The sequence below is a fragment of the Chelonia mydas genome, chromosome 4 (genome assembly GCF_015237465.2).
Source record: "Chelonia mydas isolate rCheMyd1 chromosome 4, rCheMyd1.pri.v2, whole genome shotgun sequence".
Lineage (NCBI taxonomy): Eukaryota > Metazoa > Chordata > Testudines > Cheloniidae > Chelonia > Chelonia mydas.
Genome location: NC_057852.1, coordinates 110468153 through 110493286, shown reverse-complemented (window position 1 = coordinate 110493286; position 25134 = coordinate 110468153). Strand labels below are relative to the sequence as shown.

Genomic DNA, 25134 nt, shown 5'->3' with positions numbered 1-25134 from the left:
GTTCCAATGGAGGAAAAGCACAACTGGAGGGGGAAGATACATTTCTATATAAGGTAACAAGGTGTACCTCATTTTATGCCTTAGTCATTTTGATTTTGTCCCTATACGAGTGTGTAGGGACAAAATCACAAGCAATTGGTCCATGCTTCCACATCTTCCTTTTTGATTTTCAGGTAATTAAAGAGCTACTAATAGAGCCAGATTGGCCTCTTACTATTTCTTCTGATCTTTCCTTTGCTTTGGGAGAGTTTGAATTTGTGCCTTTAATATTGTTCTCAGTATGTTTTTCCTTTCATCATACAGTGGCTAGGATGCGTCACAGAGTTTAGGCTGGGTCTAGCAATCCCTCATCTGCAGCTGATGAGATGTTGAATACTTAGAGATTTTTTTGAATTTTTTTTTTGATAGGACTGAAGTCTTGATTTCCAGTGTGTCTGCATTAAGTACCAGGAGCTCTGGAAACACCTTGAAATCATCCTACATTAGTATCGGTGCTGAGGTGACCAACTTTGTTGGGCAATGAGGAGCAAAGGTCTTTTGGTGGGTGACATCAGGCACTGATAGATTTGCATCTCTGTATCCCGCTCCTCCTACGACTCCGACATCTGCTGTTTTGCCAGTAAGGCTAATAGAGAGGGGGATCTTTTCTCTTGAGATGTAGGTAAGCAGCTCCTTGAGGCTTTGGAAGACAGACCCCAAGTAATCCCAGAAGGGCCCAGGAGGCATCCCATATGAATACAGTTGACAGACAAGTTGTTAACTGGACCAATGCCACTGTTGCAGTGGCTGAGCTGCAAAGAAGTCTTCTGGTTTTCCAGCACTAATGCTCAGGGATCATATGGGGCATTGCTTCCTACTCAATGCTGAGGAGGTGTACCCTGACCACAATGGTGAGTATATCTTCTCCTAAGGCACTGCCAGGAGTATGGCACCGTTGGTGCTTGGATTTTTATTGGTACTGGTGGATACCTTCGTGCCAATGACAGTTCCAGCGTCCACAATTTTTCCCCTGGTTGTGGAAACTGGTAGTGGGGTGATGGAGTCTGCTGCACCACAGTCTACTCCTTTTCACTTGTCTTCAGTGCCATACACATTTTGGAGGATTTATCCCGTGATGGTTAACTGTGTCTCTCTCTCTCTCTCTCTCTCTCTCTCTGTGAGAGGACACTGAAATCTTCCTAGAGCTCCTGCCCCAATGTTCTGGGCAGCGTCTTTCAATGGCCTGCTTTCACATCTCTGGCACCACCTTCAAGGTGGACAGCCTCAATGGTTCTAGTGCCATGGTCAGTGCCAACTTCGCTGCTGAAGTCTTGAGTGCCAACTGCCTGCTTGATGGAGCACTGAGGATCCAGGTTTGACTGGTATTGTGGTTTTCAAGTCCGTATCTGTTGGGTCCAATCCCACTCTCATAGATTGTTCTAAGAGATGGTGCCTGAGTCTTGCATTCCATGATTGTCAGGTTCTGGTGCAGAATGAAAGGCAAACTGAGCACCTGCTTCAGACATGGGATTTGCCCAGATAAAAAAGACATCCGTGCCCATCTTAAAGCAGAATTAGTCCATCCCAGGATGAGCAAGACTTAAAGCCTGTGGCTTTTGATTCCAGCATCTTGGGGTCCTTGTACAAGGGTGCCTTGCTGTGGGTGGTGAGTGGTCAACGAATTTTGAACCTGTTGAGGACTAGTCAGTCCAAGATGCTATAAGAACATTGTTCTAAAGTTTTCCAGAAATTTAGGTGAAGATTGCTGACAACTCTAGTGTGAGTTGAAAGGATACCGATAGGTTCCATCTCTCTGCCAATGGCAGTAAAAGGGAACTGAGGGAGGTTCATAGCTGCCACACCCTTTATGCTTTAATGTGGGAGCAAAAGGCAGCATAAGCCACATGCACCACCCCAAATACACACTGCTAGCTAAAAGAATCTGGTCCTTGTACACATGCACACCTACAGTGGGATCCACACCAACACATATGGACAACAGATTTATTTATTTATTGGTCCTTCTCCAAATCTTCTCCATGAAAAGTTTAACTGTATTGGTTGGATGGGTAGGGAGAAATTTGAATGTGATTGCATGACTATTCTAATAAAGTGAATATCAAATATATACTCTATGTATCACAACTTGACTTCCAAAGTTCCCTGGGCTATATACTGTGCATCACTATACAAAATATACATGTCTAAAAATAAAACAAGGTAATAAGTAAACTACTTGTAAATAAAACCACTCCTAATCATTAAAATTAAATACCTTGGAGGGGACACAACACTAAAGGAAAAGGTAAAACACTGACAAGGGTTGGGGTGAGTAAGAATGTATTCAGGGCTTACACCAACTAAGGGCTTTAAAAGCATCGGTAAGGTAAATCTGTCAATTTGAAGGCAGCTAATGTAAAGAGCACAGGGCAGAAATAATGGCTAAAATCAGGGCTCCATTGAAGTCAATGGCTAAACTCCCATCCTCAGAGTTATAGATTAGGAAAATCCTGAATTTTGGAATATGGAGGTTAAAAGTTGATAATCTCCATAACATTTCTTCCTCTTTTTAAACTTTTTGCTCAGTCTTTTTCTCCATCTTATAGTGAACTATTTTAATGTATTTAATTCAATTTCTATCATAACTATTACCTTTCCTCACCTCCTTTCAATTAACCTTTGCTACCATTTTTTGTCAGGGCTATTTCTACTCAGCTAAATCAACGTTAAGTTTGTATAGTTAAACATTAAAAATATCTAGATATACCAAAATTATGGTTGTACAAGCAAACTTAACTCTGTCCTTTTTCCTTTATGATAGTCAATCACATACCATTTGTAGCCTTTTATATTTAAACTGAATTTAGTGATTTTGTGTTCAAACTACAATAGGTTCAACTCCTGTTGCTAATTTCAAGCGTGACAAAATGATGCTTTTCTCAAATTTGGAGACTCCAGGAACAAAAGGTAGTGACCACAGACACAATCACAAATATAAGTCCTATCTGTACTACAAGTTTTATTAAAGCAATAAGTAAAGTTACAATTACCATTGCATATATAAATCCTACAAAAACCCATGCAATGACGAATACTGAAGTCATACTCACAACCTCAAAAATATTCTAAGCTCTCATGTACCTCTCATCAAATGATCATAAGAAAGGCCCAAAGGTCCATCTAGGCCAGTATCCTGTATTCAGACAGTAGCCAATGACAGGTGTCCCAGAGGGAATGAAGTTAACAGGTAATCATCAAGTGATCCATCCCCTGTCGCCCATTCACAGCTTCTGGCAAACAGAGGCTAGGGACACCATCTCTGCCCATCCTGGCTAATAGCCATTGATGGACCTAACCTCCATGAATGTATCTAGTTCTTTTTTGAACCCTGTTATAGACTTGGCCTTCAGAACATCCTCTGGCAAAGAGTTCCACAGGTTGACTGTACGTTGGGTGAAAAAATACTCCCTTTTTTTTGTTTTAAACCTGCTGCCTATTAATTTCATTTGGTGACCCTAGTTCTTGTGTTATGAAAAGGAGTAAATAAACTTCCTTTTTTTACTTTCTCCACACCGGTAATGATTTTATAGCCCTCTATCATATCCCATCTTAGTTGTCTCTTTTCCAAGCTGAAAAGTCCAAGTCTTATTAATCTCTCCTCATGTGGCAGCCATTCCATACCCCTATTCATTTTTGTTGCCCTTTTCTGAACCTTTTCCAATTCCAATATATCTTTTTTGAGATGGGGCGACCACATCTGCATGCAGTATTCAAGATGTGGGTGTACCATGGATTTATATAGAGCAACATGATATTTTCTGTCTTATCTATTCCCTTCTTAATGATTCTCAACATTGTTTGCTTTTTTGACTGCCACCGCACATTGAGTGGATGTTTTCAGAGAACCATCCACAATGACTCAAAGAGCTCTTTCTTGAGTGGTAACAGCTAATTTGGACCCCATTATTTTATATGTATATTTGGGATTGTGTTTTCCAATGTGCATTACTTTGCATTTATCAACATTGAATTTCATCTGCCATTTTGTTGCCCAGTCACCCAGTTTTGTGAGATCGTTTTGTAGCTCTTTGCAGTCTCCTTGGGACTTAACTATCTTGAGTAGATTTCCATCATCTACAAATTTTGCCACCTCACTGTTTACCCCTTTTTCCAGATCATTTATGAATAGTTTGAACAGAACTGGTCCCAGTACAGAACCCTGACGGACACCACTATTCACCTCTCTCCATTCTGAAAACTGACCATTTATTCCTACCTTTGTTTCTTATCTTTAACCAGTTACCAATCTTTGAGAGGACCTTCCCTCTTATCCCACGACAGCTTACTTTGCTTAAGAGCCTTTGATGAGAGACCTTGTCAAAGGCTTTCTGAAAATCTAAGTACACTATATCCACTGGATCCCCCTTGTCCACATGCTTGTTGACCCCCTCAAAGAATTCTAACATCTCTTGTGAGCTCTCCTAAGCAGGGACTGTTTTTTACATGTCTGTATGGTGACTAGCACAATGTAGCCATGCTCCTTAATTGGGGCTCCTAGGCAACATCACAAAACAAAAATAATAAAAATGACTAATAAGAGAGCATTGGACCAAGTCACTGAAAAAGTATCTACCTAGTAAGCCAAAGGATTCTGGCATCTGCAGCAAACCTTAAGATGCTAAGTATGCACTGGAGATGTGCAGAGGTTCATGATTACCAAGTACAGCAGAAGAGACAGAAATAGAAAGTGGACCCAGGGAATCACTGTGAGACAGGTTTTAAGAGGGCAAGTAGCCCATTCTCTGGAGGAAGAAAGCTCTGCTGAAGAGCTTGGAATACCTAGCCAGATAACATTGTCTTTTAATAGACAATGCAGCAAGACCAGTTCTGTTCCATGTGAAAAAGAACTCCCATGTGGATGACATTCTGAATGGAATAAGGGAGATTCTGACAGGGTTCAGAAGACCTAAGGTTTGGAAAAAGACAAGAGTAAGGGAAACACTTAATTGCATCTTCAAAGAGAATTACCCTGAATTAGACAGTCATCAAGATGCAATCACTGGACTCTCCATGCTTCTGGAGATGTGCTTTGAACAACATGTGGCCAATGACAGGCCAAGGTAGGGGTGTGAAGTAAAGAGCCTAGGACTGGAAACACAGGCTTCTGAAGTACAACGACTGCATACAGTTGGTAGTTGAGTGGTTGTCAAAGCACAGATTTATATCCTATAAATTTGTGGATAAGAAAGAGTTCCCACGGATGATGGGGATATATGATTAAATGGGTCAACTCAGACTTGAGCCTCAGAGGTGGCAACAGAGCAATTTAAGACAAAGGCTAAGATCAGCTGCTTCTGTCCTCCCTCTTGCAAGTTTATTGATTGCTATATAAACAAATAGGTCACCAAGAATAGCTATGAGGACTGAAGTCATTGTCCTATGGCAAGATGATTGTGTAAAAGACATTCTGTCTCTTTAATGGGATACTGAAGAGATGAAAAACAATTTTGAACAAGAAAGAGGTGCAGAAATTTATACAGTAACCACTGGTAACAGACTTTACTAAGTGACTGGAGGTGAAAAAGAAGTAGCCCTAATATAGAATGGTCTGGTAAGTCAGAAACAGTCAAAAGGATTTCTTGTATACTGTGGTCCCTGCTTCTGGAAGATGGCCCTCTGGCTTTGTAGAAGTAACATTAATTGTTTTGGTGAAGGAAGGAAGGAAGGAAGGAGTACATGAAAGTAGGACCAGAACAGATAATGAAGACCTGAAAGTTGAAATTAGAAGCTTTGTTTTTCTCTCATTCCTAAAGCACAGCCATCTTAATTTTAAGCTAGTTCATTGTCTGACCAAGAAGCATCCAAAGATGCCATCTACAGAGTAAGGAAGAACTGCTATTTGGCAGAAAGAGAATTAATGGTAATTTAGGTACAAGTGATCACAACTTGATTACATTTCTAATGTGCAAACAGAACAAAGCCTAAACCAGTGATATATATATTTATTTGATGCTTTAAAAGGGTCAATTTCACAAAGTTGAAAACAATTATGAGCTGAATTAGATGCAAGGAAGAATTTAATCAGAAAAATGTGAATAATTGGGAATTGTTTAAGAATGCTTTACTAGTTGCCCAAAAAAGCCACAATCAGAAGGCCATATTGATTAAACCAACAACTTGGTTTGGATGGGAAGTGAAGGCAATTCTAAAATTTTTTTAAAAAATATTACAAATGGATGAAAGGGGAAGTTAACAGTAAGAAATACAAATCAGAAGCTAGGACTTGTATAAAAATGGTAAGGGAAGAAAAGGGACACAAGGCAAAATCTATGGCCAGCTGGATTAAAGGAGTTTTTACAGTCAATTAAGAACAAAAAGAATCCTAACAATGGTATTAAGAACATAAGAACAGCCATACTGGGTCAGACCAAAGGTCCATCTAGCACAGTATACTTTCTTCTGACAGTGGCCAATGCCAGGTGCTTTAGAGGGAATGAAAAAAACAGGTAATCATCAAGTGATCCATCCCATGTCACCCATTCCCAGCTTGTGGGGAACAGAGGCTAGGGACACCATCCCTGCCCATCCTGGCTAATAGCAATTGAGAGACCTATCCTCCATGAATTTATGTATTTCTTTTTTTAACCCTTTTATAGTCTTGGCCTTCACAACATCTTTTTGCAAAGAATTCCAAGGGTTGACTGTGCGTTGTGTGAAAAAATACATCCTGTTGTTTTAAACTTGCTGCCTATTAATTTCATTTGGTGACCCCTCTTATCCCATGCCAGCTTGCTTTGCTTAAGAGCCTGTGGCGAGGGACCTTATCAAAGGCTTTCTGAACATTTAAGTACACTATATGTACTGGATCCCCCTGGTCCACATGCTTGTTGACCCCCTCAAAGAATTCTAATAGATTGGCGAGGCATGATTTCCCTTTACAAAAACAATGTTGACTCTTCCCCAACAAATTTTGTTCATCTATGTGTCTGAAATTTTGTTCTTTACTATATTTTCAACCAGTTTGCCTGGTACTGAAGTTAGGCTTAGCGGCCTGTAATTGCCAGGATCACTTCTGGCGCCCTTTTTAAAAATTGATATCACATTAGCTATCCTCCAGTCATCTGGTAGAGAAGCTGATTTAAACGATAGGGTACAGACTACAGTTAATACTTCAATTTCACATTTGAGTTCCTTCAGGACTCTTGGGTGAACACATTCTGGTCCTGGTGACCTATTACTGTTTAGTTTATCAATTTGTTCCAAAACCTTCTCTACTGACACCCCAATCTGGGATAGTTCCTCAGATTTGTCACCTAAAAAGAATGGCTCAGGTTTGGGAATCTCCCTCACATCCTCAGCCTTGAAGACCAATACAAATAATTCATTTAGTTTCTCCACAATGGCCTTATTGTCCTTGAATGCTCCTGTAGCATCTTGTTTGTCCAGTGTGGCATTGGTTGTTTAGCAGGATTCCTACTTCTGATGTACTTAAAAAAAATTTTGCTATTACTTTTTGAGTCTTTTGCTAGCTGTTCTTCAAATTCAAATTCTTTTTTGGCCTTCATTTGCCAGAGTTTATGCTCCATTCTATTTTCCTCAATAGAATTTAACTTCCACTTTTTAAAGGATGCCTTTTTGCCTCTAACCGCTTCTTTTACATTGTTGTTTAGCTACGTTGGCACTTTTTTGGTCCTTTATGTTTTTTAATCTGGGGTATACATTTAAGTTGAGTCTCTATTACGGTGTCTTTAAAAAGTTTCCATGCAGCTTGCATGGATTTCACTTTTGGCACTGTACCTTTTGATTTCCGTTTAAACTAACTTCCTCATTTTTGTGTAGCTCCCCTTTCTGAAATTAAATGCTACTGTGGTGGACAAGCTATATTCACCTCTTGGACCAGATCCTGTGCTCCACTTAGGGCTAAGTCAAGAATTGCCTCTCCTCTTCTGGGTTCCAGGATTAGCTGCTCCAAGAAGTAGTCATTTAAGGTGTCAAGAAACTATATCTGTGCATCCCATCTTGAGGAGACATGTACCCAGTCAACATGGGGATAGTTGAAATCCCTCATTATTAATTATTATTATTTTAATTGTATCGCCTCTCTAATTTCCCTGAGCATTTCTCAGTCACAATCAGCATCCTTGGTCAGGTGGTCAGTAGTATATCCCTACTGCTATATTCTTACTATTCAAGCATAGAATTACTATCCATAGAAATTGTATTGTACAGTTTGGTTCATTTTAAGATTTTTATTTCATTTGACTCTAAACTTTCTTTCACATATAGCACCACTCCCCCACCAGCACTAACTGTTCTGTTGTTCTATACACAAAATATATTTTGTGTATATTTCGATATATTGGTCCACTACTAGATGGAAATGGTAGAATTATCAATAATAATGCAGAAAAAGCAGAAGTGTTTAGTAAATATTTCTCTTCTGTACTTGGGGGAAAAAAGATGATTTAGTCGTATCATATGATAACACTCTTTCCATTCCACTAGTATCTCAGGAGAATGTTCGACAGCAGCTACTAAAGTTAAACATCTTTAAGTCTGGATAATTTGCAACAAAGTTTCAAAAAGGCTGGCTAAGGAGTTTGCTGAACCAATAATGTTGATTTTCAATAAGTCTTGCAAAACCAGAGAAGTTCAGACAACTGGAAGCAAGCTAATGTTGTGCCACATATTTAAAAAGGGTAAAAAGGATGACTTGGGTAATTATAGCCTGCCAATCTGACATTCATAATGGGCAAGATGATGGAGCAACTGATACAGGACTTGATTAATAAAGAATTAAGGAGGTAATATAATTAATGCCAATCAAAATGGGTTTATGGAAAATAGATCCTGTCAAACTAACCTGTTATTTTCTTCATGAGATTATGAGTTTGGTTGATAAAGGTAATGGTGTCAATGTAACATACTTATCCTTCTGTAAGGTGGTTAACTTGGTACAGCATGACATTTTGATTAAAAACTAGAAGGATATAAAATTAACCCAATACACTATAAATGGATTCAAAGCTGTTTAACTGATAGGCCTCAAAATGTAACTGTAAATGGGGAACCATCGAGTGAGTGTTTCCAGCAGGGTCCCTCAGGGATTGGTTCTTAGCCCTACACTATTTAACATTTTTAATAATGACCTGGAAAAAATATAAAATCATCACTGATGAAGTTTGTAGATGACACAAAAATTGGGGGGGAGTGGTGAATAACAAAGAGTATAGGTCACCAGTACAAAGCAATATAGACCACTTGGTAAAGTCGGTGGAAGCAAACAGTACATGTGTTAATGTGACTAAATGTAAACATATACATTAGAGAAAAGAATGTAAGCCATACTTACAGGATGGGGGACTCTATCCTGGGAAGAAGCAACTCAAAAAAATTTGGGCATGATGGCAGATCAGCTGCACATGAGCTCCCAGTGCAATGCTGTAGCCAAAGAGTGCTAATGCAATCCTGGGGTGCATAAACAGGGGAATCTCAAGTAAGAGTAGAGATGTTATTTCACCGAAGTATTTGGCACTAGTGCAACTGCTATTGGAGTACTGTGTCCAGTTCTGGTGTCCACTATTCAAGATGGAAGTTGGTAAACTGAAGACGACTCAGAGAAGAGCCATGAGAATGATTAAAGGATTAGAAAACTTGCTTTATAGTGATAGAGAAAAGGAGCTCAATCTATTTAGCTTAACAAAAAGAAACGGTTAAAGAATGATCTGATTACAGTCTATAAGTATCGATATGAGGAATAAATATGTCATAATGGGCTCTTCAATTTCAAAAAGAAAGGTATAAAATGATCCTGTGGCTGGAATTTGAAGCTAGACAAAGGTAGAAACGAGGCGCAAATTTTTAAATGAGGGTAATTAAACCACTGGAAAAACTTACCAAAGGTTGTGGTGGATTCTCCATCAGTGTCAATTTTAAATCAAGAGTGGACGTTTTCCTAAAAGTTATGCTCTATGAATTATTTTGGGGGAGTTGCATGGCCTGTATTATACAGAAGGTCAGACTAGATGATCACAGTGGTTCCTTCCAGCCTTGGAATCTATGAATTTAAGAACTCTGCAGGCTACAGTTAGCACAGCCAGGGATTTAACCAAAAGGCGGTTTTCATTCAAATACTTTGAAAATATATCAAAGTAGATGGTCTTCATAGGCAGGAGATATAAAGCACAGGATGCCAAAGGTTCAAAGGGCAGCTCCATTAACACAGATGAGCTCCCCATCCAACAGTGGATGAGTCCATCACCAGCATCTTGGCAGATAGACTTATATCTCTATCCTTAACTGAATTCCTTTACAGACTGTATTCTTGGTCTAACTATATATTTTGTTTGTTCAGTACACACAGTAAACAGAGATAACAATGAGCAATATAAAAAGTAAAAAAATGGAGACTGCAGCTCTATTCCTTATACTGTGGACATGCAGAGAAAGGAGCAGATTATGGAGGAAAGTTAGACTATTTACAATTCCCAGTCCACAGGCTTTTTCTTCTCATTGATTTTGTCATCAGTGAACATTTTTTGCCATTGAACTAGGAGATGCTTGATGCAGTAGGACAATCTCTGCAATCTCAAAGGGATGGATTAATGTCCTGGATGCACTGATATTTCTGGAAAATCTAATAATTTAAGGGAAAAATCAGGATCTTTTATAAGCCAATAAGAGTAATAACTCTCTGTATAGTTTAAATCATGGCTTAATTTAGCTATAGCTAGCACTAATAAATCTCTAATCTTCAAGCAGATCAAGACTACTATGAAACTGACTTCTAGAAATAATGGGTTTGGCAAAATGATATCAGACCAGTGTTTTGGTAATAGTGAACTCAGTGTTGACTTTTGGGAAGAAATTGGATAGAACACAGAGTACTATCTTCTGTTGATGGAATGTAAAGTATTATTATTTTATAACAGTTCTCGAAGTTCGGGGATCATCCTGTCAGAAACAAAACGCATGAGAAAGGCCACTCTGAAGAACAGGAAGTAGAATACCACCTCTTGGAATGGTTCAAATGTTTTTTTGGTTAAAGAATAGAGTACCAGCTTGAGCATCTATATGAGAAATATCTTAATTTCTGGAGGTTTCAATAACATTCATGTATTTTAAAAATCTCTTGACATGTGAGCAAACTCCAAAGTCTGGAGTTATTTGAATTCAGCATAATACCCAACGGTGAAGCTACTGAATTAGTGGACACCCAAACACTAGACCATATTGTAAAAGTAAAATCTGCAAAATGCTTAGGATGCTGTAGACTTCATGCATTAGGTTCTGATGTTTACCTGAGTGTCTTACATATATTAATGGTGTTAGCCTTTGTCATTGCGAGGTTTAATGCCGCTGGATTTGGAGGAAGCATTAAGTCCAGAGAAAAGGTCATAGCTGAATAAAAATAGCAAACAGCGTCTTCTTACCACATCTGGGAACCAAAGCCTGGGTCACCAGTTTGGTGCCACAGGTAGCACCCTGGCCCTTTCCTGTCAGACCAGTATTTTTCAACAGTCCAGTCCAGTTTAACGGTCAAGAAGCTGAAGGGCATTATGATAAATGAAGTGGGGAGTGAAGGGGGCAGGGGAGTAGCTCCCTTTGATGGACACCCAGCCAGCCAGTTCGCTGTAAAATCGCTCTTGGTAGCTGTTCTCTACTTGCTTTACCTGTAAAGGGTTAAAAAGTCCCCCAGGTAAAGAAAAAAGAAAGGGGGCTGTGCACTAGCTTCCCGCCAATGTTTTCAGCCACCCCAGGACGGACAGAACGTGCGTACCACTCCATTGACACAGGCGATGCTTGCCCAATTGGAGCCCAACCCTACTGGATGGCTCCTCAAGCCAAAACCGCAATAGAAAGGGAGATCAAGGACATGTTACAGATGGGTGTAATCCGCTCCTCTGAGAGTGCATGGGCATCTCCAGTGGTTTTGGTTCCCAAACCAGATGGGGATATTCACTTTTGTGTGGACTACTGTAAACTAAATGCTGGAACTCGCCCAGAAAACTATCCAATGCCACGCACAGATGAGCTATTGGAGAAACTGGGACATGCCCAGTTCATCTCCACCTTGAACTTAATTAAGGGGTACTGGCAAGTGCACTAGATGACCCAGCCAAGGAAAGGTCAGCCTTCATCACCCATGCAGGGCTGTATGAATTTAATGTGCTCCCTTTCGGACTGCAAAATGGACCCGCCATCTTCCAAAGATTGGAACATAATCTTCTGGCTGGATTTGGGGAATTTTCCGTCGCCTACCTCAACGATTTGGCTCTGTTCCCAGATTCATGGGCAGAACACCTGGAATACCTCCAAGTTGTCTTCCAGCGCATAAGAGAGGCAGGATTAACCGTTAAGGCCTTGAACGTCAGGTGGGTCAAGGTACTATCAACCCCCTACAGGCTAAGATAAATGCTATCCAAAATTGGCCTGTCCCTAAGTCAAAGAAGCAGGTCCAATCCTTCTTGGGCTTGGCCGGGTATTACTGACCATTTGTACCAAACTACAGCCAAATTGCCACCCCCAATGACAGACCTGACCAGGAAAAAACAACCAAACGCTGTTCAGCGGACTGAGAAGCATCAGAAAGCCTTTAACCAGCTTAAGGCGGCCCTTACGTCTGACCCTGTACTGATGGCCCCGGACTTCAACTAACTGTTCGTCGTAACCACAGATGCATCCGAGCGTGATGTGGGTGCAGTTTTAATGCCGGAAGGACCAGATCAACAATTCCATCCTGTCGTGTTTCTGAACAAAAAATTTTCTGAGAGGGAAAGCCACTGGTCAGTCTCAGAAAAAGAATGTTGTGCCATTGTGTATGCTCTAGAGAAGCTACATCCATATATTTGTTCCACCTGCAGACTGACCATGCTGCACTGAAGTGACTTCACACAGTCAAAGTGACTAACAAAAAACTTCTTCAGTGGAGTTTAGCTCTTCAAGACTTTAATTTTAAATTACAACACATTTCAGGAGCCTCTAACAAAGTGGCTGATGCACTCTCCTGGAAAGGTTTCCCAGAATCAGCGGGGTAAAAATGTACCTGCATTCTAAGTCATTGTAGTCCTTGAAATGGAAAAAGTACTGCTTGGTTATTCATATAATTATTAGCAAAATTAGAGGTGCACGTATTTTATTAACTCTGCTTCCTAAACCTCTGGGAAGAAATTCCAGACGGTGTGGACCTGACCTGAACCAGGCTGGCCAGCACCATCTGTGATTTGGGGTGTGTGAGATAAACGAAGCAGAGGGGGTAGCTCCCTTTGATGTACACACAGCCAGCTAGCTGTGAAAATCCTCTTGGTAGCTGTTCTCTACTTGCTGTACCTATAAAAAGAGTTAAAAAGTCCCCGAGGTAAAGAAAAAAAAAAAACTGGGCACCTGACCAAAAGAGCCAATGGGAAGGCTAGAACTTTTTTAAATTGGGAAAGAAAAAACTTTCCCTTGGTCTGTTGCTCTCTCTGGACTGAAGAGATGGGCAGCAGGAATGCTGCATAAAGTTTTAACCAGATATGAAAACCATCAGATCATATTTAGAACTTTCAACAACCCAAATATGTAAGTAAATTAGGAATGTTTAGAAAGACGCGATTGGGTTTATTTCTAAGGCTTGTGAAATCCTCTGTGCTAACCCCAGATGCTTTTGTTTGCTTGTAACCTTTAAGCTAACCCACAAGAAAGCTATTTTGGGTGCTTAATTTTTGAAATTGCTCTTCTAAAATCTAGCAAAAGCCTAAGTTCCAGATGTATTTTCTTCCTTTTTGTTTTTAATAAAATTTACCTTTTTTAAGAACAGGATTGGATTTTGGGTGTCCAAAGAGGTTCGTACATGTTGTTTGATTAGCTGGTAGCAACAGCTAATTTCCTTTGTTTTCTTTCTCAGCTCTTCCCCGTGGGGGGGTGGGGGGGGGGGCTTGAGGGTACCCCACAGGCAGGAATTCCCAAGTGCTCCTTCCTGGGTCCAAAGGGTTTTTTTGCATTTGAGTGGTGGCAGCGTTTACCAAGCCAAGGTCAGAGAAAAGCTGAAACCTTGGGAGTCTGATACAAGCCTTGAGTGGCAAGTATTAATTTTTAAAATCCTTACGTGCCCCCACCTTCTGTACTCAAAGTGACAGAGCGGAGATTCAGCCTTGACAGGCATATTCGTCCAGCATTGTGACTCCCCAGACTCTGCTCCTGCATCTCTTCCTTTGACAAAGCAACTGGGGGAGGGCCTTATGATTCTCCTCTGTGACAAACACGGTAATTCCCAGCTCTCCTATGGCTGCATTTATATGAGAAAATTGCACCTGAAGCAACAGTACAATCTATCCTTATTAACCACCCTGCTTTAGGTGTACACAGTGTGCCCATCCTCATATAACAGTTCCTGCAAGTGTTGCAGGGCCTATAGATTGTTGCATCTATCCCACAATTCCTGGCACAGTTCCCTGGAGCAAGAGCATAACATATTACAGGCAGAACTGGTAGCAATACCAAAAGTAAAAATCGCCTAACACTTTCCATTAGTTGCTTTCATTTAACTTTGCTAAACTTCAACCATTTGGGCTGAATTTTCCATGCTGGATGGCTAAATGTTCTTAGAATATGTCACCAAAAAGTATAAGGTGTTTCTCAGAGCAAGGCTGGAAAGAATTGTGTTGTTTTGCCCATCTTGAAAAATTCTTACAAACATTTCACTAAGACACTAGCATCTCCATGCTTTAGAGCAGGGATGTGAAACTGGAGGGTATGGTGTAAGGTGGTGCTGCCCTGGTATCAGGAATATGCCTTTTGCTGCTCTCATGAAAAAAACTGCCCAAATCATAAATCTAAAAAAAAACAAAAACAAAAAAACAAACAAAAAAAAACCCCACAACCCTGCAGTTCACACATACTCACTTGAGACTGTTTGGCAGAAACAGTCAATGAAGATTCTGTCTGTACGGGGCTTGCACCAGGGCTGCAGGTGGTGAGCAGGATTTTCCCTGCAATTGCTCTGCCCAGCCATCAGGGGCCACCATGGTGTTTGGCACAGGAAATGAGAGGAGGGAGTCTATCTCCTGTGCTATCAATGCTTCTGGTTGCTGGTGCCCAGGAGAAATGAACAATGCATTTTGAATGGAACACAGAGGGTGAGAGCAGAGCATAGGTAATGAGGGGAGTGGCATCCATGTGGAAAAAATAGTATCATGATGATTCTATAATTAAAGACTGTATCTTAATGCATATGCACAAGGGGACCCTAATCTCAGAGTTGCAAATGCCATGGCAGAATCACCAACCTTTCCCTCAGAACTGCTGCTGGACCAAATTCAGGCCTGGAGACCCAAGGGAACTATTCTGACAGTGCCACCTCTTTGGGCAGTGGTGCTATATTCACCCTCTTCATATCTTCATCCCTCCCATCTCTCAACAAAATACTGAGTTTTTACTGAGAGCTTCGGCCTAAAACAGCACCTCTTACTATACTGTACTAGAAGGAAAGCAGTACCTTGAGTCAGTCAGTGGCAAAAAGGATATCCCAGATCTCTTCCTACACTGTTTCTATAAAGGTAACTTAACAAGTCTATAAAAACAAACAAACTGCGAGACTGAGATACAATTTAATAAGTAAGTTATGTCAGCATCCCCCCACCCCCAATAATAAAAATACCAACAGAGAAAGGTTGTAAGGACAGATGCAAGTAAAAATGGAAGAGATATGGTAAATTAGGCAGGAAAAAATTAAAAAAGCCAGACAAAAGGCTGGGATTGATACAACAGTTAATTGTATATCTATATCATGATGGTCTCCAGTCATAAAAACTTCATTTGTCTCTGATATTTCCTTAATGTTCCACAACCAGCTCGAACATAATGAGCCAAATATCCAAAAAGAACTTATTACCAATCCTAACATCTTGTCTACCTCCTGCCTCCTTCAATCTATTCAAAATCCCATCGCCTGTCGTCACTATGCCATCATTCCACCCGATTCCCTTTATTAGCATCTTTAAAAAACAAACCACACAACACTCCACCCCCACCCCACAAAACACAAATTCAAGCTCCTTGTCCTTACTTTCAATGTTCTGCAATATCTCATCCCTACATATACAGAATCTCCATTTAAAACTTCCTCATACACGTCTACTAAATTTCTATCCTTACTTTTCCCTTCATCTTTTCCTGTTCGGACTTTGTGCCTCCTTTCATACTGCCCTCTGTGCTTGGAACACCATCTACTTATCCACCAGTATCTTCTCTCCCTCCCTTTCATGCTTCTAAATCCCATTTCTTCAATAAAGTCATCATACACTGGTTTCCTCGCTTTCTTAGCGACCAAACAGGTGTAATATATACTTCTCTCCTGTTAATGGTGCAAAAAGTAAATGAGGGAAGCAAGCAGTAGATCACACTTCAGCAGGTTTATGCTGGTGGTTTAAGAGTTTTACTGTTCCAAAGGTTGCTGAATCACCACCAGTCACTGAGTGCATGGATCCAGGAGTGGGGATATTTAGCTTTTAGGGAAACATGGCACACAAACAAAAATGTTTTTTGACAGAATTTTTTCAAAGTTTTCCCATGAGATTTCTGCAGCTGTTTAGAGAACTATTTGTTAATGCTGAAAAAAATACAGAAAAATCAATCATGCAATAACTGATTTTTTTGTACATGGATTTTAATAATCTACAATATAATTTATTTTAATGTATTGAATGCTACTTTGGATAGACAAACATTTTAAAATAGTGATTATTTTAAATTGTTCAGATTTGGACAATAAGACAATTCTACATGAAAACAATTTCAAAACAGCAGGATATTAAAGAAACAGACACAAAAGATTTACCTTGCTGAGTTTTCTGTTCTTGAGTTCTATTCACAGTGAGGTCTAGAGGGCTATCCTGTTCTTCCTGAAGGGAGTTTTCCGTTTGGTTCATTTGGATATTTTTACATATCAGACTTGGTTCAAATGATGAACCATTTCTATTCTCTTGAATTTTGCTACTTTTTGAAATGTATTCAATTGCAAACTGACGGATCATCTTTTTCATTAATTCCTGAGCAACTAGGGGAATGTTAGGATCACAGTTCTGAGGAAGATCTGGGGGGGAAAGAACACATGGAACACATGCATTAATATAAATAAACAATTTTCTTTATCTTTCTTTCAATAAATACTTAAGAAATTTAATCATTTTGGCCCAGATTTTGAATCCCTTTCTACCTTACTCCATCTGTAATTCTATGGAAATCAGTGAGATTACCTGGGAAGTAAGGTACTACTTAATGTAAGTAAGGGTGCCAGAATCCAGCCCTTTGATTTTTAAAATATACTGAGCTGAAATCTGTCTTGTAGACTTCTAGGTCTGTGATTTCAGGTGTGAAAGGTGTTTAAACGAAAACAGTGCAAGTGAATTAAATAAAGCTATAAGTTACAGTGTAGTCCAAAAATGTTACTTTAAGAATGAACTTTTACTATAGCAAACAAAATATTATTTATTTTAAAAATGCAGTTTTACAGACAATTAATCCTTAGTATTGATTGTTTTTCTGAGAACGTCAGAATATTCCAAAGATTAAGTTTGACAAAGAGCTGTTCCACTTACACATTAAGTTAATTTTCATTGTCCACATTGTCAATTCAGGATTGCAGAGACAAGTTGGTAAGAAGTCATTAGAAATGTCCCATACAAATTGTAGTTCTGTAATAAACTAACGTTGGATTTCTCAAACTTTTTCCATGTTCTAATAGAGAAATTATTGTCTTAGGGAACAATTTCCTTTCCCATTTTCAATTATGGGGCCATATCTCCTTTAATTTGTGTTCACATAACATCCCTATGGCAAAAACAGCAATTGCTTAATTTTTCCAACACAGAAAAGTAGTATTAGAAGTGTAACATATTTTAGCCATCTTTTAATGCAGTTTACCAGCTGGAAAAAGGAAAAGAGACAGCATCATGTGACTAGCCAGGTCTCGTCAGATCACTCGCAACTTTGCCATAGACCATAGTTTGAGAAACACCAAAATAACGTAAAATCCCACCTTCTGCTGTAATATAAAAGGTCTGCCAAATCAACAAAGCAAAAAAAAAATAAAAAAATAGCACTGAATAAGAATAGTTAGAAAGATTATCGAAATAGATCATTACTCCCTTATAGTTTCTACTCTTGCTGACATAAGATGAGTTTTCAATGCAATACATGGGATTTACTCTCAGATACAAAAATCATCCAATGGAGTTGAATGGCTAAATCTCCATATCCCATTCAACAATGAACCCTTACATGTCTGAATCACATTTTATTTTGACAAAAAAGATGGTTTCTATAGTTAACCTTAGTTTCATTATATGTTTTAATTGTGCTTTAAATATTCCAGCAATATTGCTGTACAGCAGCCCAAATGTCATGGCAAAGAGTATGGGGAACCTTATAAAGCAGGATTACTTATCTTGTAATTCTGCTTCTCTGAAGATACAATTTTGGCAGAATTCTCACTTGCGCTTTTTAGCACAAGACAGGCACCACTCCCCAAGCTCTAAGACTTTTGGTCTCTAAGGGCAGCAGTAGTTGGCTAGGGCGTCATACTCCTCTCTTCCACCCTCCTCCCCCTCCAACAACAGAAGTGGTACACAAGACCCAGGAATCTAACCACTGCCCTTTTTTGAGCTCACAGGTACTGAGTGTGCCAGAGAACTTTCATCGGCTTTGTCAAGACCATATCACTATCCTATGACACCATGAACTTTTTGATGGGGATTTCAATAGCGTCAAGCCTCTCAAAAATTTACAATAAGGGATGCAGAGAAACTGGTTTACCCTTCAACTAGGGTCTTGAGAAGCTGAAACGTCTGCCAAATGAACCTGGATGCAGTTACTGTGGTATTTAAATTATTCTCAGACAGATGATTAAGCAGGTTTAATTAGTGGGGACTGAGGAATTTAAAGGGCTCAAACCCACGTGGGCCTACTACATCACTGAACTTTTACCTCTTACAAATTTTAAGTCCTCTAACAAATGGTTTCAAAGAGACCAGTCTGACACAGTACTCCTACTCGGAGACAGTATGCTGATGAAGCTCTACTAAAAACCATCAGTGAGGGCTGTCAAGTTGGGATGGAGTATGGCATCCTGGTTCAGAGTAATCACCCATGGCGACCAGAAATGTTGGTGGGGCTGCGCCCACTATTCCCACACCTTCAGGGCTTCTGAATATCAAGGCATGATCCACTATCATCCTACCTGTGCATACAGAATGTGGGTGTCAGAGTGCATTTGAATCAGCACTACCTTTAGGCACTTTCAGAGATCTGCTATCTCTAATGTGTTTAGGACCACGCTCCTCTCCACAAGAATGATGTGCAACTGCTGTTCCGTGAGAGCCCAACTTCCTAAATATGGAATCCCTGAATGTGGGCTCAGCAGCACAGGTTGGCTGTATCCATTTTTCACTACAATTTGGAAGAGAAGTATTTGCAAGTCAATTCCTAACTGGCAATAGCTTGCTGGACTGCCACTAGGATCATGTCACCCAAGTGTGATGCACAAGTCCCTGTGATGCATACTTCAATTGGATCTTGGGATCAAATGAACTTGCTTCATATGGGGACTGTCCAGGGTACTACTAACACAGCTGCAGCCAGGAGATCGAACACTGACAGCATGGTCTGAGCTGTTCCACTGCTTATGCTTTCTCTAATTGGGGCTGTCTGGGATCCTGCCCTGAGCCAAAAAAGGCATTCAGCTGAGCCATGTCTAGCATGGCTCCTACTTTCTCTTACTGTTTGCTGAGGAACTGAAGCCATTAGGGTGCATCATAAACTACTCAAACTATCCGGTAGTGAGGTGGAATTATTTCAGTTGTGTCTTTGACCAGCCATCTGTCCAAGAAGGGGAACATGTGTGCTCCCAATTGAAAGGAGAATCAGGCAACCAGTGGCCATTGGGGATAACAAGCTCGCAAATTGCCTCTTCAATGGGGCTTCTCTCTCTTTCCCCTCCTTCCCTTGTGAGAAGCCCAATGGACCCAACCACAAAATACAGAAAAAACAGGGTTGCCTTCAACTCTTACCTTCTCTATAGGAGTACCCACCCATTCCTCTCAGAGGTTCTATTCAGTACCTATTTGGCAGCTAGCAAAGAAGCAGACATACAGTCATCCATTCCTTTAACTTAGGCTGTTACTATCTTATTATCCACATCAATGACTGTCTGAAAATGATGCAATTCTAGTATTTGCCCTTGTGAAAGGACTCCACCAACACAGACACATTTTTCCAAAGCATGACCTGCACATTGGCTTTGAAGGCCCAATAGATCACAATACAAAAAGGCTACACCTGCCGATTTATAATTTCTTTGTCCATATTAATTCCATCTCTGAACCTGAGGTTTCTGGGGTCTGGTGCCATGTGTTTGACTGGTTTTTGCTTGAACCATGGTTGTGTTGGTCACCAGGTTCTTGTGGGAAGGGAGGAACACATGACTGATGCCATCCATTGGAAAGATATACTTTTCCACAACTGTCTCCAAGAATGGAGCAGTGGTATAAGTTGCCTGTCACATTTCTGTCACCAGCAGCTGCAAGACAGATAACAAGAAAAATGCAGCCCTACTGGACTTGGGTTTCTGACCCACATATCACAGCCCTTGAAAATTCCTGGACTTGCCCTATCTCAACATTTAGCGTGCTGCTTCTCCATGCTGGCGTGTATTTGCTATCAGATGAGTTCTCCAGTTCTTCAGAATCCAGATAACAATGACAGCACCCTGCCCCACCCAAATGTCTGAAGAACTAATGAGGTGATATGATGGTTTGGTCTTAAGTGTCAACACTGCATTGGGATGCATCAACACACTGCGCAAAGAACACCGACACCAGAGGTGCCAAAACAGTACAAAAATAAGTTCAGGTTGCGCCAAGAAATCTGACAGCTCATGGTACAGCATTAGAGGGAACCACTGAAAGCAGTACTCCAACATCTGAAGGAGCCAAGTATTGCCATTCATGATTCCTAGCTCCATCTCAACCTCAAGCCCTGGAAACAAAAGGGAATCATGGATATCTGAATATAAAGCTGCCTGGAGTTGGGGGCTTCATCAATGAAGCACAAGAGATCAGCTGGCTATCTCTAGCCTCCTGCCAATGCTTCTTATTCAGAGGCAATACCTTATCCAATGAGCAGGAGCTCAGTACCACCAATTTTCAGTCGCAAAGACTCCAAGGGTATGAGGGACTCCGCATGAAGTGCAGGGCACGTCAGTGGTGCTGACATAAATTTTTAACGTTAGCAGCTGAAGACAACTAAGACTTATGGTTTAAGAATTTCTCTTTGGATACAATCTCAGTCAGTCTTAAGACACCATCTAGAATCTCCAGGACTTCCCTGAGGAGGCCCTGAAGGCAATCCACATGATGCCTGAATGGTTGGAGAGAGATGTAATACTCCCTACCACATTACAATCTAACACCCTGGCACAGGGCACAGCAAGCACACTTCTCTATTACTGATATTTTTCTGCCTCATGGACACTGACTCCATTAAGTAATCTTCCTAGCTCCTTAAGGGTAAAGGCAGTGGATGATATTTTGAAAAACAGAAAAACCACTCAATGCAAGTAGCTTTGTAATTTAGCGAACTCTGAAATGCAGACCAGAGCCAAAAAGACTTAAGGAAGCTTGGGGTGGGGCGGGGGGGAGAACCAAAAACAAAAAACAAGGTGAAAAAGGTGAAGCAGCAGCAAGGCAACAAGTGTCAAAGCGATGAAACAACAGACATCAAGGCAAAAACGCTAATGCAAGGACAAAGTGGTGAAATTAAAGCACCGAAGCATCTAATAGAAATAAATGCCTACCTGTGGAACTGAAGTTCCCAAACAAGAGCAAGAAAAGAGCTACTGAAAAATGTAACAGTCAAAAAGTTAACAAACACAAAAAGATATCTGAAGTATGATCAACACTAAGCAGGCTACCAGCTGGAGCAGTGACGAGAGAGTGAAGTTCCTTTGCTGATACAGTCAAGAAAGAGCTGACTAGAAAAGAACTACAGATTCCTGGGTAATATGCAACCACCAGTGAAGACGGGAAGGTGAGGTGGCTTGCACCCCAACACACTCTCTGTGCCTTTAGGAACCACAAAAACTACAGAACTTGGAGAGTTCACCCTATGTTATGCTAGGGAGCACAAAAACCAGGAATGAAAAATCTGCCCGTCTGGCATCTTTAGTGAAATACAATTACTATCAAAGTTGCTGAAATAACATAATAGTGGAGAGTAAGCTATGTAGCAGCAATCTCTCTGTATCCACAAAATTACTGTTTTTTTCCAATTTCAGAATCTTTACTGTTGATCATGTGTAAATCACACACTGACTGTTAGAACCCAGGTTGAACTTGCAAAGCTGGTAATTGCAGAAGTCATCTTTTCACTCAGTCTGAACACTGGAGATTCAAATTTCCCATCAAAACATTCTCTCAAATATTAGGCTTTAAGAAAAAAATCCCTTCTGAACATTTTCCAATTTTATATGACCTATGGAAAAAAATCCATTAAAATCAACCCAGATCTTCAACTGCCAGTTACCGTAAATTTACAGATTTAAACTTATTTACCATAAAAAGCTAATATATGGAGAATGTGTGTGTGTGTGGAAGAGGCAGAACATGACTCAAGATTGCACATGACTTAAATATAAATAGTACTTTCAATTTCATATTTTATTATCTTTATACCTAAACATGGGACTACTTTATATTTGTTTTTCTACAATTCTTTAAAGAACTCTTGGGTCAATGCTAAACAAGCACATACAACTTATGTGTATGGGTGTATATATTTAACTGAAAGACCCACAGAGAATCTAAAAATAAACCCTGAGGTGCTAATCACTTTGCTTACCAGTAGATGCTACTTTGGTTTCACATCATCAGGTCCAGATTTTTCTTATAAATAACATAACTTATCTAAGAGCTCTGCAGCTAAAAGGTTAAGTGAGAATCAGGCCACAAAGTTCTTGATAATAACTTTGAAAGACTGGGTTCAAGATCAGAGCTGTGTGAAATTCTGTATTTACACTCCTGAAAACATCACCCCTCTTAAATCCTGGTGAAAAATCTTCAAGAAACATGAATTTCGTTAGTCTAGACCAGATTTTAAAAATATCAGCAACTTCCTTGGGGACGATGTGCATCTCATACTCCCTATGTGTTCCTCCTCTGTTCATTTATGTACCCAACTCAACCCTGACTTAGTGAGATACCACATCTGAATCTGTTGGTAATCTGGCCACATCAGTGTTATTGAAATAATATACAGAGAGAGTGTGCACTATACTACTATTCTTTCCGAGACGGATCATATTTCTTTAACTTCTCATATGGTGGAGGAATCATATGGACTAGAAAAACTTGTTTGGGGGGAAAAAAATGAGAAACCTAGCATTTCTTTTCAAATATGATATGGCAGGGAACTGATTAGAAGATATAATGGAGAAGACAGGTTGAAGTGTTGTGGGTCTTGAGTGTGCTACCAGTCAATGAGAAAAATTCAAATGAAAACAATATGTGACCTTGGATTTATACAGGATTTTCAATCACATACTGTATACTTCTGTCAAGTAAAAATTTACTTATGCAAAAGTACTGAAATGTAATTTTTAAAAGTATGTTGATGAATACTGAAAAATATTTTTAAAAGATAAATTCAATAAAGGACTTGCTAGGTTGAAGTAATTAAATTACAATACATATGCCCCAGTTACATTATATGACAAAGTCAAAAAATTATGTATAACTGTGCTTTTAAAACTGTATTTTTTACACAAATGAACAAAATATTAAAAAGTTTAATATTCTACTTAGCAGAAGTGTTTCACTGTATGTACATAATAGTAACTAATTTAGTGAATGTGAAAACAGTAAATATAATAAATACACTCTTGCAAAAAAAAAATAAACTGCATCTCTCTATACATAGTGTGGTTATGGATTTTTTTTTTTTTTAATCCTCAGTAGGTAGCACCAAATACACTTTGGATGAACACCCTAGTAATACAGTGCAAAGATGTGTTTTATTATTTCTTAGGAAGTCATGACTATAGCTAAGAGCTATTTAAATGTGGTTCCATTTAGACATGAAGTCAGGCCACCTATTTTTCCCAAACCACTGGGCAGCTGAGGATTTCCCCAGTATGTGTGTGTGCACCATTCCTCAGGCAGTGGAACAGTCCTTAAGAATTTGGCCTAACAGAAAGTAGCTCTGTGGTTGCTCTAACCTTTGCCCAGGGAGATGCAGGTCCCTCGCTGGTACTGGGACCAAGGTAGGTATTGCTCCCAGCTTCAGGAGTGTCAGTGAGGCGTAGGTGGAATTTTTCTGCCCATGATTTCTCAACATTCCAGTCCAAAATACAAGGGAAGACAATGATGGAGCTACTGAGTAACTGTAATTATTATTACTCTGTATTATAGTGGTTTTCAAGCTTTTTGTATTGGTGACCCCTTTCACACAGCAAGCCTCTGAGTGTGACCCCCTTTATAAATTAAAAATCGAAGAGGTAATTTAATTTAATGGCGGCTCGGGGCTGTCAGCCCCATGGAGCTGACAGCTCATGACCCCCATGTAACCACCTTGTGACCCCTTAAGGGGTCATGACCCCCAGTTTGAGTCTCCCTGCTGTATTATTTGTTACTGTCTGGAGTCCCCAGCATCAGGACCGCCCCCATGTTCTAGGTGCTGTACCTATTAAACAATGCTTCTACTAGCATGCCAAAAATGTTCAAGTCCATCTTCTAAGCTATACTATACAGGATCACTATACTGGGATGGCCCTTTGTAGAGAACATAGATGACTAGTTTAGTTGGTGGTTTGGATATACACACATTTTAGAAAGTCTACAGAGGGTGTGATGAGGTATACAAACCCCACATTGGGCACCACACAGTTAATAAACTAGTATGGGCTCAGTCAGCCGCACCCCACTTGTGAGAGATGTCAGACTTGGAAGGAACAGCTTACGAGGAGAGATCAGAGCAGAGTTTGTTTGGAACAGACCAGAGAGGACCACAGGCCTCCAGCACTCAACTCCTGGAGAAAGGCTGGCTGAAGTCAAGAGCTTCTCAGATGAATACTGATCCACTTTTAGTGGAACTATTGTTTTCTGTTAAGCTGTGGCCACAACTGGG

General features: G+C 40.0%; 1 protein-coding gene across 14 annotated transcripts in view; it reads right to left on the bottom strand.

The window, feature by feature from the left end:
* LCORL (ligand dependent nuclear receptor corepressor like) overlaps positions 1-25134 on the bottom strand; it is a 183669-nt gene that overhangs the window by 51914 nt on the left and 106621 nt on the right. For 13 of the 14 annotated variants that reach the window (XM_043544599.1, XM_043544600.1, XM_043544602.1 and 10 more), the window contains one exon: positions 16796-17050. In XM_043544599.1, coding sequence (XP_043400534.1) covers positions 16796-17050 — 255 coding nt within the window. Of the gene's footprint in view, positions 1-14862; positions 15048-16795; positions 17051-25134 lie in introns of all 14 variants that reach the window. The other variant, XR_006290178.1, reaches the window with a different exon arrangement.